General features: G+C 35.5%; 1 protein-coding gene across 4 annotated transcripts; it reads right to left on the bottom strand.

The window, feature by feature from the left end:
- Window positions 1-263: 263 nt before the first annotated feature.
- Window positions 264-14,576, bottom strand: LOC107810286 (dol-P-Man:Man(5)GlcNAc(2)-PP-Dol alpha-1,3-mannosyltransferase-like). 4 transcript variants are annotated; one of them, XM_075244085.1, is made up of 14 exons: window positions 14,287-14,576; window positions 14,153-14,187; window positions 13,463-13,600; window positions 7,712-7,780; window positions 4,328-4,485; window positions 4,155-4,221; window positions 4,001-4,054; window positions 3,652-3,681; window positions 3,468-3,556; window positions 2,651-2,767; window positions 2,294-2,400; window positions 2,088-2,166; window positions 907-963; window positions 264-815 (listed from the first exon to the last, which is right to left on the bottom strand). In XM_075244085.1, exons 1-14 carry the CDS (start codon window positions 14,438-14,440, stop codon window positions 635-637), a joined length of 1,335 nt encoding a protein of 444 aa, XP_075100186.1. In that variant the 5' UTR covers window positions 14,441-14,576; the 3' UTR covers window positions 264-634. The 4 variants fall into 4 exon arrangements, with proteins under 4 accessions (XP_075100186.1, XP_075100187.1, XP_075100189.1 ...); XM_075244086.1 differs by lacking the exon at window positions 3,652-3,681; XM_075244087.1 differs by lacking the exons at window positions 264-815; window positions 907-963 and adding an exon at window positions 982-1,018.
- Between the last annotated feature and the right edge of the window lie 1,710 nt (window positions 14,577-16,286).

Raw genomic sequence — 16,286 nt, 5'->3', positions numbered from 1 at the left:
AAAATTTAGTATATTAATCAAGATTAATCTGCTACGACTATTGGTGACTAAGTAATTATGTGAGAGTCTAAACAGTAAGATATTTAGATAAATAGCAAAGCTAACATTGTTGACAAATTCAAAGACCAAAAGTTTTTCTTCCTTCATACATGCATAGAAGTCTTTCTTATCCTTTTTATCATATAAGCAACTAAGAAAGTAATAGTGATAAGAAAATAAATTAACTAACAAAAAGTGACATCTTTAATATCACTAAGTTATGAAATCAACGCTTTTCTGTAATAAGTATATTCACATATCTCACAATAACTATGAGACATGTTTATTTTTATACACATTTAATATTTACTCTCGTGTTACTTTTTTGTTTTCACGTTTTTTTTTCCTTTGTGCCAGAGAATTACGAGCGGACACGTGCATAGTAAGGATTGTGACCCGCTTTGTAGCTTTGTTGTATGCTATCTAAACAAAGTAAGGATTTAAAATTATACTAGCAATTTAACAGAATAACCAAAAACTCCTCTCAGTAAAACCAAACTACATCTTTCTGGTTAGAGCATCAGATTTCAACTATGGTGGTCAAGGATGAGGGCAGGCATGCATAACCATTCTCAGAGAAAAAACATGTAGTGCTTCATCTGGCCTTCTTCTCAGATGATGATTTATCGGTTGTTTTTCCAACATATGGATATTCCGGAGAACTGATCCATAAACCGCCCAGTATGATTAAATGAACACAGAGGAGGAGTATTGATGAGTAACTGTTGGAGGGAAAGACATTCCAGCAAAACTCAACAGCTGCGAACAACAGTAAACTGCAGAACAGCACTAAACTTGTATAAATCTGGAACAGAAATTACCATAAAACTAAAGCAAATAAAGAAGCTTGAGTATCAAACTGAATACCGTAGGAGGGTTATAAATGGCGCTTTCCACAATAAATATGGTAAGCTATAAAAGTACCTGCAAACAAGATCTAGGTCAAACATCAATGGTTTTCTCTTAGTTCAACTGAAACCTGACATAGAATCCAGGAAACCAATGAAAAGGGAGCAATTTTCCATCTGCTTGGCTAATAATACTAATCAAGGCTTTTTATGCCTTGTTCTGGTGCCATGTTAGTAGGCAGAGTGGGGGACTGAGTTTTGGGATCTTCTTCTCTTCCTCTAGAACAGTGTGACTGATTCACCAGAGAAAGTCCATAAAAGTATGCTTAATTACTCAATGAGCAGTTTAAAAATAAACATTTTCTCCCTTAAAAGCAGGCTGCACGTCCCCAACGCTTTGGTCTAATGGTAAGAGTGAACAGCGTTATGTGAGTTAGACCAACATCGGGGTTTGAACCTTGCCACAAATAAAAAGTCTGGTGGAAAAAGGTAAAGGGGCGGGCCCATATCCACCGAGTTTCAAACCGTGCGCCACTGGCCCTTAGAGATTTTTCGGTTATCAAAAAAGGAAAAAGTACAGGCTAGCAGTCCTGTTAACACCTTCAATGAGATGCTGAGGAATCTGAAATTATTATTAGGCTGGTCTGGAAAGCTCCATTCATTTTAGTGACTCACAATAATTAAGTTACAACATGAGAGTTTACCATTAAAATGGATACCCATTACACATTTCAGTTAGTGTTTGGTTCTTCACAAAAGGAGGTTTACATTAGTCCTCTTCAAATATGTGATGTACTTTTATGCGGAGTTTCCGCCAGAACCACGTTCAATACAAACATGAGATTATAAAAGCATGCATCTATCATAAGCTGAATGTCAACTATTCAAAGAGTCAAACTAAAGTATCATTTACTAACGCTTTTCAAATATTTCCTTACCAAGATAACTATTAAAGCTTTTCAAGTATTTAAAATGAGAAAAGTTGCATATTTTAATACTTTATGTAGTTTATTTTATTTTGAACGAACAATTTAGTCATCTTTAAACTCAATCTGGAAATATTAGTCAACCCTTAATAACAACTTCAAGACATTTGATTTAGGATAGAAGCTTCTTTTCAATAAAAAAAAAAACCGTGGGAATGGAGGAGGTTGAGATAGAATCCACAACCTAAAGAAAAAAATGAGCTGCAGAACTAACCAGGAGTAAAATTGGTAATGGAGGGATCGGGCACATATAATGCCAATGAAATTCCCGACAAACATAGTCGTCACAATATCTGAAAATAAAATAGACAGATCCAATTCAGGAACCATAAATCATGCCAAATCAAGCAAAAACTAGTGACACTTTAACAAACTTGATGGTCTTTAAGTAAAGAGAAACCCAAAACAGATATTACTTACGGTCCGTTTGAAGGACCCTGTTTGTTGGAGACGGATCTCTGCGAGCAACTCTAAGCTTCAGTTGAATGATTTTAGAGTGCACGACAGCAAACAGTCCACCTTCATGTCTGCAAAAGATGAAAAAAGCAAATTGAAGTCCAATCTCATTACCTGTGTGTAGAGAAGAAAAAATTATGTGATGTTAACTTGCTTCTACAACTCAAAATTAGTCAGTAAGTTCTGAATTACATTATGGTTCCCGAGCTTACACTTGAAATAGATACAATTATCATATTATGACTTTTCATCTCCCACTTCAACACTTTGGAATAGCAATGCCACTACATTCGCGGTCATAATAATATGAGAAATACTCACCTACACCATCTGTAATGAGCAAAGATCAATAGCAGACTGAGATGAGCAACTAGCAAGGAGAGAGCAAAAGCTTTAGAAACAAAGATTTCTTCAGGAACAAATTTGAAGTTAACAGACCTGCAACAAAGCAGAGAGTTATGATAAACTGTATTTTCTAAAGGAATTGAAGAAAAGCACAAAATGAGCATAATCTTGAGTAACAGATGGTAGAAATACAGCTCTCAATGGTCAGATTATTTTAAAAGGCATGCCAAATCAACTTAATATCCAATTAGGATCAGACTAAACTTAGTTTGACGATCACGGTAGGCCTAGGGTGAGAAGTGGCCTATTCACGGGAAATGAGGCAAATATACTTTTGCTGTCTATGTCAAGCGAAAGAAAATGAGCCCCAAACTCCACAGGGATGAGACAGAGAAGGAACTACACCAGCAAGTAAGAACATGCATCTCCAATATTTAGCAGACAACACCGATGTGTTGTTTAATGGCATTTGAGGTAAAAATTGCATGAGTAATACAAGAATGCTGTTTCATGTGATGCTAATGCATGTTGATACAAAAGTTTGTCAAGTTGATAGTTCCTCAATCTCTCATCACCATAGTTTTTCAAAAATAATTCCACAGGTAATAGTATGGGGATGTCATAAATATCCTGGGGTAAACTGTTTATTTGTTTTGCGCAACAAAAGAGATTTATCGAGATATAAAGTAAATAGATAACTAAATCAAGAAACGGAAGGCAGCAATTTTAAAGTGCATGATAAAATGGTGCCTCAGAGTACCAAATTTGCACACATATTGTTTTTAAGAAGTACCAGAAGTGGATGAAAACACGACCAAGATCGAAAGCTTTTGATATATATGAAGCTGGATGTGACAGGACAAAAGGCAGCCCAATGACAATCTGCACCAATCACCAATCATCACGGTCATTGGTAAACAATTTGTTCAGGAGAAGCTCCATCCAACAGAATTATACTTGTCACTTGACTCACCTACCATATGGACCACAAACTTGTAAGAGGATCTCTGAGGAAATAAAATTATAACAATTAGAAAGATGCTCAAGAGCATCAAGGATGGAAGATACAGATCAAGCAAATGTAAAAAGATACAACATCATGTGATTCATGATTAGCAAAAGAAAGTGATTCCTTGATCCTGGAGCAACCACAAACCTTCCCTACCGAAATAAGGGAACATGGTAAAACTATTTCCCAAACAACATTAACAAAGAACACAACTGCAGTACTGAAGACAATAATAAGAGTAGAGATGATATATATAATGCAACACAGCTGAATATCATTGCATTAGGAATTAGAAAGAGAACTTGGAGAATACCCACCTGCACTAATGCAGCACCTGCTAAAGCAGATATAACTCCAACAATATCCATTGCCTGTATTTCAAGTTTCCACCATATAACACAAAAGGTAACTCAGAAATGCAGTTCAATGACCTACTGAGTTGTAATAACCTAAACTGTCCCAATAGTATACCTTCACCATCAGGAGCAACAGAGGTGGTGCATACAGGAGCACATTCATCTTTATAGAAACAGCTCCACTGTACTAAAGAGAGGATCATTGATCAATCTTAACTGATGGCTAATCCACTGATACAAAGCAAAATTAATCCAAAATAAAAATCTCAAAGCTGCGCAAGAATATACCTGAAAATTACCAACCCTAGATGCCATTTTTGACAAATAATTGAGACCAATGCAGCATGGAGGAGAGTAGTGGCTAAACAATCATTAAATAATCGAAGAACAAAGATAGAGTGAACTCTTTTAGACAGAGAAAGCAAGGAAAGAGCCCACCAAGGTACCTGCACCGCAGTTTAATCGTCAACTCTATTGTCCATTAGTTGTAGCATATCTTAACTCCAACGAAAGTGATTCGACAATTTAAAAGATTTCTACCAAGTACAAGTGGATGAATTCTGAAATTAAAGAACTTAAACTACAAGTTTCAAGGAGAAAGCTAAATTAGAAAAAGAGAGAAAAAATGATAAGAAGAAGAAAGTAACACATATTGTAGACATTTTCCTCACTACAGTAAAAACTAATCCCGATTCAGTATGAAAAGATATAGATCCCCAAAATTTGGTCGAGACTCCCCTTTATGAGAGATGTTTAGACAGATTTTTACAGATGTTTGGGTGCTAAAAGAAAGGAGCAATAGAACTTAAAGACTTTCGACCTATAAGTCTCATTGGTAGTATCTACAAAATATTATCCAAGCTCCTAGCAGAGAGGATCAAAACAGTTGTTGTGAAGCTAGTCTCAGGTGAACAAAATGCCTTCCTGAAGAACAGGCAGATTACAGATGCAACTCTTGTAGCCAATGAGTTATTAGATGAAAGGCTAAAAAGTGGTTTTCCTGGGATTCTATGCAAGCTTGATATAGAGAAAGCTTTTGACCAAGTCAATTGGGCCTATCTATTGGCAATGCTGAAGGAAATGGGGTTTGGCGACAGATGGATCAGGTGGATTAAATTTAGTCTCACTACAGTAAAATATTCCATCTTAGTGAACAGATCTCCAGTTGGCTTTTTCTCTCCACAAAAAGGGATTAGGCAAGGAGACCCTCTCTCTCCCTTCCTTTTTATACTAGCTATGGAAGGTTTGAGCAAAATGTTGGACAAGGCAAAACAGATGCAGTGGATTGAAGGGTTCAGGGTGGGCAGAAATATAGAAAATACAGTAACAGTTTCACACCTACTCTATGCTGATGATACCTTAATCTTCTGTGGGGCTGAGAAATTGCAGCTGCAGTATCTTAACCTTACATTGCTCTTATTTGAAGTCATCTCAGGGTTACACATTAACATGTTGAAAAGTGTGATCTTTCCGGTGAATGTTGTGCCCAACTTGGATGAACTGGCTAGCATAATGTGTTGTGGCATAGGCTCCTTTCCAACAACTTATCTAGGCCTTCCTTTGGGTGCTAAATACAAATCAGCAGTAGCTTGAAATGGAGTAATTGAGAAAGTGGAAAAAAGATTGGCTACATGGCAAATGCAATACCTCTCCATGGGTGGAAGGCTAACTCTAATCAACAGTGTCTTAGACAGCGTTCCAACTTACATTATGTCCCTCTTCCCTATGCCTAGTAAAGTTCAGAAGCATCTGGACAAAGTAAGAAGATCTTTCCTTTGGGAAGGCAACAGTGATGCTCACAAATTTCATCTAGTGAAGTGGTCTAAGGTAATACAACCAAAGAAGCAAGGGGGTCTGGGAATCAGAGATTTGACCAAGCACAACAAAAGCTTATTAATGAAGTGGTGGTGGAGATACGGACAAGAAACTACAAGCTTATGGAAGGAGGTAGTGAATGCCAAGTACGGGAAGCAAGACCACTGGAGAACCAAACAAAACAGAGCTGCACATGGAGTTGGTCCCTGGAAGCACATACACAAACTGAAGGATGAATTCTTTCAGGATGTCTCCTTCAAAGTTGGAAACGGGAACTTTGTTAGTTTTTGGAAGGACAAATGGCTTAACAATCATATCCTGAAAGACACTCATCCCAGCTCTATCAGATAGTAGTTGATCCTAACTCCACAATAGCACAAAATAGGGCAGGGAACACATCGGATATTCACTTCAGGAGAAACTTACAAGACTGGGAACTAGGAGAATTCTTTGATCTTTATAGAATTCTGGAAAGCACCACAACGAACCCACAAGTCACTGACAAACTAAGATGGGGCAGCTCTAGTAAAGGGTCATACTCAGTCAAGGAAGGGTACATCAATTTGTGCGCGCAAAATGGAATGATTGAGCACTGGCCATGGAAGCTGATCTGGAAGACTAAAATCCCCACAAAAGTCACGTGCTTTTCCTGGACAGCCCTCAGAGAAGCAATTTTGACACAAGACAACCTGTGCAGAAGGAACTTCCAGATGGTAAACAGATGTTATATGTGTCAACAACAATTAGAATCAGTCAATCACTTGTTTTTGCATTGTTCAGTAGCTGCTGGTCTGTGGCGCATGTTCTTATCAGTTTTTGGCATAAGTTGGGCAACTCCTCAGACAATAAAGGAAGCAGTAGAAAGTTGGAGTCTTTGGAAAGTTGATAGAACCATCAAGAAGATCTGGCAGATGATTCCAGCATGCATTTTCTGGTGTATTTGGACAGAAAGGAACCGCAGATGTTTTGATGGCATTTCAACTCCCAGCTGTTCACTGAAATCCAAGTGTTTAATGAATCTTTTCAGTTGGAGTAATTTAGCCCCAGTAAATGATGCAATTTCCCTTGTAGATTTCATTAGTTCTCTTACTTTAGTTTAACAAACAAGTTGTTTGATCTTTGGATTTAGCTCCCTGCTCCAATTGTTGTTTTTGTACTCAGGAGCTAGTCCAAACTTTTTTGTAATTATCTGCATTTTCTTGATGCCATCAATATAACACCTTACTTCAAAAAAAAAAAAATTACAATTTCCTCTGAACTACGCATGCTTAATTGTGGAAATAACCTGAGCAACAACTCTTGATCTTCTAGTATAAGATTTGAATGATATCGATAAAAGGTCTCACCGGTCTCAAGATTGACTATTTTCTTTCTTTTTTTTTCTTCTCAGAAATACCTCTCAGCAACATAATAACTTCTTGGCTTCATCATATTTTTCCTCCAGAATCCCGTTGAAATAATTTTGATTTACTGTTTACCAAGATACCTTCAAAAAAAAAGGTCATCTATTGACCAGCTTAAAGAAGATGCATTGTGTCACCCGGTCTCAGTTGATGTCTGGAAACTCATTCTTTTGATAAGGTTTTATTCATAACAGCACAAAGATTGTGTTGGAGATCAGTATATTGTGGCAAAAGCGAGAAGACAAAAAATACATCCCTGTCTAAAACTGTAGAGACTCATTCTTCTTAAAGGCAATTTCAGTGACATGAATAAAAATAGACAGTCAACACTAACGAATTTCACCACTGTTCCAGTCTTATAACAGTCACAATAACAACTCTTTTCAGGAATCTATTAGCTTAAAAGGTTATCCACAAAACTTGGAGGAGCCACTCATACATGAAGAGAACCTACCACATCAGTCTTCAAGTAGATGAACACGACAATTGCTAGATCCAGCATGTAGAGAAAGCCAAAAAGAATCTGCACTGACATGAAAAGGTAGAAATCAACAAACTCGCATGCAAGTTCAAGTGACCATGTACTGAGGACAAAACAGAGTGTAAGGATTATGCAATGACAAGCTGAATATGCCCATTTTTTTTTGATAGGACATATGCCCACATTATCTGAAAAGTCCCTACGATTCAACTAAACAAGTACCTATAACTTATACTATACCATGTGAACTTTCTTAAACACGCAAAACCCAGCAAAGGTTAGTAACTTTTTCCTCATACTGGTATCGACTGCTAGGTTCCACCATCCAAACAAGCATAGAGAGTATATTTTGAGATGGAACAAGCATAGAAAGTCTGTCATTGTATTTTCTTTAATTAGCATAGAGTTAGAGGAAATACAAATATTTGCTTCAGATTGTCACTGTCAGAAGGGGAATCTTGAAGCAACGGTAAAGTTGTCTCAGTGAGACCTACAGGTCACGAGTTCGGCATCAGGGTAGGTTGCCTACATCACACCCTCTTAGAGTGCGGCCTTTCCCGGACCCTGTGTAAACGCGGGATGCTTCGTGCACTGGGCTGCCCTTTTTTATTTTGTCACTGTAAGGAAAAGAAACACTCCAGCAGATGGTATACTACCTATAGCTTTCCAACAGGACGAGACGGCCCGGCCCATCCCGGTTCCGGTCCGGCCCACTAAATGTTAAACGGGACTGGACCTATATTAAACAAGATATGGGATGGGACGGGTGCCCATTTTGTCTCGGTGGGCCGGCCTGTTAAGGTCCCATCTCGTCCCGCCAGCCTGCGTGATTTTTTTTTCGAAAAAGAGTCGTTGGCCAACAACATTTTTCTTAAAATTAGCTGTTGGCAATGGCTATAAACGGCCATTGTTGGCCCCTACCCCCCCCCCCCCAAACTTTTAATTTAACCTCTAAGTTTATTAAATTATATTTTGGCCCTATTTTTAACTATAAATACCCTCGTCCTTCTTCATTTTTTCCTACAAAAACCAATCATTCTCTCTCAAATCTCTTACATTCTATCTATATTCTTCTCTCAATTTTCTCATAATCAACTACATTTTAAGTATATGGGCAAATTTTTGGAGCAACTTTCAAGCTTCAAATTAATTCGTCAAGTATTTAGAGTAATTTTTGGGCAATTTCTTCAAGTTTTAATATATAATCACGGTGCACTCATTCCATCTCCTAATTTTAATTAATTTTTGCGTATCATTTTAGTGCTTAATTTTTGTGTTTATTTTACATGTTCTATTTTCGTGTTTCGTTTGTGTGTTCAATTTTTGAGTTAACTTTTCTAATTTATTTTTGTATTTAAATTATGGCTCCTAAAAGTGTATTTGGCATAACCAACCCATTTAAAAAGTAGTAAATGTGTTAGTTGTAGTAATCCTAATCGTAGAATTAGAAAACATATAGATGAAATGACTCATGTTGATAAAATTTCATTTTCGCAACCCCCCGCATCGCATTTTATAATATTAATTAGGAAAAACAACTAGATCATGAAACTTTACAAAGACAATTTGGCAATGATATTTTTAATGAGGAAGAAGAATTAGATGAAACACCCACTAGTCCAGCAACACAAGCTCCAACTTAGAGTCAATCTCAGTGTGGAGCTTTACTCCCTGTACCTCCTGTAAGGGGTAAGGCTAAGGCTGAATGTACGAAAACATCAATTGTATGGAATTTTTTGAGCATGATAAAGTCAACAGAGTAGATGCCGGAAAAATATCGGATCCTAGCAGCGGTACTGGGGCTCCTACTAGATCTGGCGGGGGTTCTAACTTTGTCCAACAACAGTTTCACCCTACTTCTGGTACTATACTGCGTCCCTATAGCAATGATAAAGATCGTGAAAATTAAGCAAAATTGGTTGATGTTTGTGGCTTACCTTTTACTTTTTCTTGTCACCCTGTTTTGTGCATTATATACAAGAAACTTATAATCCTGCTTTTCAAGATTTTCCTAAGACCACAGTTAGAAATGATGTTTTTAAATTTCAAACTGAATATCTTCCGTATATTCATTGTATATTTTTTCACTTAGACCGTAAAGTGTCTATCACATCTAATATATGTCATAGTCCTTAGGGCTGTTCATTCGGATCGCATATCCGAAATCCGAACCGATCCATTCAATTTTGGATTGGATCTGATTTCGGATTGTGTTTATTAAAATTTCGGATTTCGGATCGGATTCGGATTGGTATATTTTAATCCGATCCGATCCGAAATCCGAAATTATTAGGGCATGTATATATACTACACTTTAATTTCGGATAGTCAGTATTTCCTTTACATCAACCTCCAAGTTATTACTTTTACAATTGCTAGATTTAGCTATATTGACACCATAGTACTCTCATAATTGCATAAACATGAATTTTTCTTAATGTATTGCCTCTTTTACAAAGAAAATATACATATTAGTTTAACTTTGAGGCATATAATACGATCCGAAATCCGATTCGATCCAAACTTTAAAATCCGATCCAATCCGATATAATTCGTATCGGATTCGGATACCATTTTCTAGAATACGAAATTCGAAATTTGAATCCAAAATGTGCTAAATCCGATCAGATCCAATTCGTGCACAACCCTAATAGTCCTAATGGTAATGATTATTTAACTATTACATGTCATTGGGTTGATCATCACTAGAACATGCAAAAACGTATTATTGGTTATAAATTTGTTGATTCAAAACACACAGGAGCATATATTGCAACTACTATTCTATAAATAGTTGATTTTTATGGGCTCATTGATAAAGTTTTAACTATCAAATTAGATAATGCTTCTGCTAATACCACTGCAGCAACTAGCTTAAAAGCTAGACTTTGCCCAATTAATCCAGCAATTTTCCATGTTAGATGTGCATGCCATATTTTTAACTTGGTTGTAAAAGATGGTATTAATTTATTTTCTGATGCTTGTGGTAAAGTACAACATGGTTGCGGCTATATTTTTCGTGCTAATAAAGTGAGTAGAATTCGTGAGTTTAAACAACAATGTGCATATGCTGACCTTCCATATAGAAAAATTCCAAAAGATGTTTGTACCAGGTGGAATTATACTTATGAAATGGTTAAAGTTGCTTATGATTATCGGTTGCCTATACAAATGGTTTTTAATATGCATAATGGTATCCCCGCTGATTAAATTTTTGAGTCTGGCTGAGATAAGATCAAAAAACTTACTAAATTTTGAGAAAAATTTTATTATGCTACAAAATAATTTTCTGGTATATATTATCCTACTGTTACACAAATATTATGGTATATTTGTGGAATTTCTGTTGTATTTGGTAAGTATAAAACAAATCCAACTTATGCACTGGCCATTAAAGAAATGATTTTAAAATTTAAAAAGTATTTTTTCCCTATTCCCCAAGTTTATTTAATTTCTACTCTACTTAACCCGTCTTTAAAATTAAGAGGTGCAAAGGGACTTGTTCGAAAATTTTATGAGAATTTAGAAATTCAAGAAAATGAACAGCCATCTCTCGAAGACTGCCAAGCTAGCATATATACTTTATGCTAGATCAATGTTTGATAGTTATAAATCTATGGCAACAACAGGTGGTGAAAATGCTCCTACTACTTCTAAGGCTAGAGTAGAATTTCTATGGGAAGGTATGGAGGATATAACAGGTCATGATTCCTCTATTGATGATGAACTTGATTCTTATCTTAATCAGGTATTGGAATGTATTAAAGATGAAGAAGGCAACAAACAACTTTTGGCATGGTGGAGGGAGCGTGATATATTGGCTATTCAAAGCATCATCAGTAGCATCAGAGAGTGCTTTTAGCGCGGCAAGATTTCAAATCGGAGATCATAGACATTCATTAGCTGAGGACAACCTAGAGATTTTCGTCTTATTCAGAGATTGGATTAATTCAGAAAGAAGAAATCTTGGTTTTGAAAAATTAACCGCTAGAGAAGAAGAAGAAGAATACAATGAGATACTTAGCACTGGGAGCGATGACGGCATGGAACTCATGGAACATCAAGCAACATTGCCAATTCCAGAACAATAGAGAAATTAAATCAGTTACAACGAAGCTATATAGGAGCTTACAAACATTAGTATGATAATTTGTAATTAGCTACTAAGAGGCCTAGTTCAGACATAACCCTTCCTAGAAGGTGGTTGCTTAGATTAGGTGCTCTCAAAAGACTTGTATTTTTATGTGAAATTTGAAACTTCTCTTAATAAAATAAAAGGCTTTAGCCTTGTATTTTTTTTATGAATTGTCTTACTTAGTTATTTTATAGCTTGAGATTATATTAAATAAATTACAAGTCTATTATAATTATTAAAATATTTCGTTACAAGTCTTTTGTTTTAATATATTATAATTATAATTCTTTACTTAGTTTCTTTATAATTTATTAATTTTTAAGTTTATTAAAAAAGACAAAAAACTAGCCGTTGCAAACTTTAAAAACTTAGTCATTGTCAACTTTAAAAAAATAACTATTGCTATCTATAAAAAAAACTGTTGCTAAATTTAATGCTTAAATATTTAAATGGTTTTTTTTAAAAAGGCCCACTTAGGGCCCACGCCCTATCCCATCCCGTTTGTTAGTGGGATGGGATGGGCCTACCGGATCGTCCCGCTTATCCCATCCCGTTTAAGGCCCGTCCCGTCACTGACCCGGTCAAAGTCCATCCCGTCCCGATAATTTCGTCCCATCCCGTCCCGACCCATCCCGTTGGACAGCCTTAATATTGCCCAAAGTAATCAGCAGCCTGACAGAAAAGTGCACCACGATTCACGAGCATGAAGAGCTAGCTGGAGTTCCAAAACTAATGAGACAAGGTCGAAGGTAAGCAAGAGTTCAGCTTGTCAAATCTAACATAATTGCTAAGAAAGACAGAATTGGAAAACACCTCCCCACAATCTGAGCCAAAGACTTTGAGATGGATTCCTGTTGGGGGTTGGGATCGGTGTTGTATCCGAACATCTGGGCAGATACAAATTCAAAAGCTATTGCACCAAATCTAGATGGATTGGCGAATGTTTAAAAGTGCAACACAAATATCGTTTAACTAGGCACCACTATGGTAATCTTCTATGTTACAACAGCTTACAGGAACGGAAAGAGGAGTGGATTAGTTTGCTTTATAAAAATAAGTGACTTGATGGATTTGTAATAGGCATGGAAATTCCACTAGGTTAAAATGGAAGGTCCCCTTCCACAGCTCAAAAGGAGTCCCCATTTTTAACACAATAATAAACTATGCCAATGATTAGGATTGACCAGTCAGGTGCATGCATCCACTATATTATTGCACTCTATTCAGGAACATTTCATTCCAATACTAAAGAATTTGCCTTTCAAGGTAAAGTAGAGGGTTTGAAAATCTCTCACTTATCTCTACATCGATAGCTAGTTGGTGTCATCTATCCGGATGCTATGCTTCCATTGTTCTTAGTTAATACAGAAAAAACAAAATACATCTGTCTTTTGTTGTTTCTAGAACAGAGTTGTCACTTCACTACAGAATCTAATCAATTTTGAGAGGGAACAGTCAATTAATTGCATTTGCATTCTCTTCCAAATTAACTTTTTTTCTTTAGATTCAAACTAGCACCGCTCATGTAAGTTTACTAGCAATCACTGAAACAAGGATTATACATTCCGGAAAAAAAATAGGAAAATTACCTGAGCAGGATAGACTTGACCTCCGGTAACGTATTGAATAGCAGAGTAAATATAAAGAAAGCCTGCTGGATAAACTAGAGGCCCTGTATCACCTTTCAAGTTACTATAATCCCTCTCTCCTTCAAGAAAGCCAGTAACCTATTGACCAAAAATAATCACTCAATCAAATCAATAAAGCTACATATAATCAACCACTCTATAATATACTCCCACCTTAATTTATGTGAAACTGTTTGACTAAGCACATAGTTCAAAGAAAAAAGAAATGACTTTGGGAACTTGTGATCTTAAATATGTCATGACATTAGTCTCGCTATAAAATTATGTCATTAAGGGTGAAATAAGAAGTTCAACGCCGAATTGTTTCCAAATATAAAAAGGTATCATTATTTTTGGACCAGATTAAAAAGTAAACAGTGTCACATGAAACGGAACAGTGTTAGTTATATGAATATTCTTCTTTTTTATGAAGTAAGGAGAATTAACTAAAAGCATCCAGCGGATGCAGGAAAAGGATTAAACTCCATGTTGGTCATTTCATTCCAATACTGGGAAACATTTTGCCTTAATTTGTCTTTTAAGCATAATTATTAACCAAAGCAAATTCAAGTCAAATCTGTCATATTTGTGTAGCATTACTGAACAAGAGAAACATACAGATCAAAATGTTGAATTTAATTGAACTCTCACCTGAGACATATAAGCATCCCAATCAATTTTGGTATCTAAAAAAAGTAATGAATCACTTCACTAATTAAATTATGATTTGATATACATATAAGAGAATAATTGGAAAGGAAGTTGTGAAAAGGCTGAAACTTTACATGGAACGTAGGCGATGATTAGCGTAACGAGGATGGAATCAGCGAAGAGCAAAGCGAAAGCAAAAGGTAATTTAGGATGTTTCATAAGTTTTTGGAAGAAATGATCCGATCTATGTGAATTTTTGCGCATAGCAGCAGCTGATTTGGCTGCCATGGCTGCTGGCGCATGAGAATTGCGAACTGACAATCTTGACAAAGACGAACGTCTTAGGATTCGAGATTTCTTTTCCTGTTTAAACGCAGCGTTTCATGGGTTATAGAAGTATAAATTGCTTTGACACCCCTTGAACGACTCGGCCACTTTACGTTTTAGCTTTTATTTTGGATCCCTAACTATTACTGTTGGGAGTTTAAGATGATTTTACGTTTGTTTTTATTTTGGATCCCTAACTATTACTATTGAGAGTGTAAGATGATTCTCTTATAAATAGAATTTTATTTAAGATAAATTTATATATTTAGAGAAATCTTAGGATTTGTTACTTGGTGGTTAAGTTATTTTTTTTCCTATAAATAAAAGGATCTACTTCATTATAAATCATCTCAAATCAATAAGAATTCTCTTTCTACTTTTTTTTACAATATTATTCTTTTATTGTTTTATAACAAATTCTACTTTTTCCTTTTCCCTCCTCCTTCCCCCCCTTATTCCTACGAAATATTTGGGGAGGAGTCTCTCATTGGCTTTGTGCCATGTTCCGAAATGCAACGAGACGTTGCAACTCATACCGAATGAACTATTGTAATTACTTCTACTCATTTCATGTTAGTACACATTATTCGCCATTTATATTATTAAAATGATATCTTTTGAAAATATAGTACAAGATGAAATCATTCTTTTAAATGAACACTAGTGACACTACTAGAAATCCAACAAAAAAAGACCAAAATTTGGCGATCAAAATTGGTCTTTCAAGAAAAGTGACCAAAGTTGGTCGCTAAATTGGAGAAAATAATTAAATAATTATTCTAAATACATTAGCTACCAAGGTTGGTCGCTTTTTGGTCGATAATTTCGTCAAAATGTTGACCGGACTGGTCAAACTTGCTTGGTCAAAGAAATACTGAAATTAGCGACCAGTTGTGGTCGCTAAAGGGGGACCCACTTATAAAATTTTAATAATTATATTATTATTTAAAAAGAATTATAAAATATAAATAAATATAATTTAAAATTAGCAACCAAAGTTGGTCGCTTACGAAAGGGGAAGCAGATAGAGACCAACTTTGGTCGCTAATATGGGACCCAGTTATAAAATTTTAATAATTATATTATTATTTTAAAAAAATTATAAAATATAAATAAATATAATTCAAAATTAGCGACCAAAGTTGGTCGCTTACGAAAGGAGAAGCAGATAGAGACCAACTTTGGTCGCTAATCTGGGACCCAGTTCTAACGTTTAACAATTATATTATTATTTTAAATATTATATAAAACATAAATAAATCTCATTTAAATTTAGCGACCAACTTTGGTCGCTAATTTTAATTTCTGGATAATTGGCGACCAACTTTGGTCGCTAAATATAATTTCTGAAAAATTAGCGACCAAAATTGGTCTCTTTTCAGGTCAACATTGGTCAAAATTAAAAATCACTTTTGTATTTACTATCTAAATAATATAAATGTAATCCGTTAACACTTTTGTAATACAAGGGATGAATATACTAAAATATACTCTAACATACTATATATGTAGTTAAGTAGTACAACGAAGCATGCGTGTGTCTATATATATATAAGAACATGAAGCGCTCGGAACACAGGGCCGGGTTCTTTTAGGTATTGATACACTTGTAAATTGATTCATCAACTTGTAACCTACTCAGATGCATGTATATATATTAAAAATAAAACGTCTCGACTTATATCAATTGATATGTTATAATTGATTCATCGACTTATAGCCTAGTGATGAATGAATGTAATTCATTAACTCTGTTACAATACAAATAATGAATACAATATCATGTACTATAACATGCTATATATGT

Source organism: Nicotiana tabacum, chromosome 22, assembly GCF_000715075.1.
Source record: "Nicotiana tabacum cultivar K326 chromosome 22, ASM71507v2, whole genome shotgun sequence".
In the NCBI taxonomy this organism is placed as follows: Eukaryota; Viridiplantae; Streptophyta; class Magnoliopsida; order Solanales; family Solanaceae; genus Nicotiana; species Nicotiana tabacum.
The sequence above is the reverse complement of the archived record's forward strand: the minus strand, read 5'-3'. Positions and strand labels throughout refer to the sequence as shown.

What these genes read in the sequence shown, in the direction of transcription:
- LOC107810286 (XM_075244085.1), bottom strand. Translation starts at nt 14,440, where the DNA reads ATGGCAGCCAAATCAGCTGCTGCTATGCGCAAAAATTCACATAGATCG. An exon ending in CTAGGGTTGGTAATTTTCAG is followed by an intron (nt 4,222 to 4,327) that starts GTATATTCTTGC and finishes TCTTTAGTACAG; the next exon opens with TGGAGCTGTTTCTATAAAGA. An exon ending in GCTCATTACAGATGGTGTAG is followed by an intron (nt 2,401 to 2,650) that starts GTGAGTATTTCT and finishes CATCTTTTGCAG; the next exon opens with ACATGAAGGTGGACTGTTTG.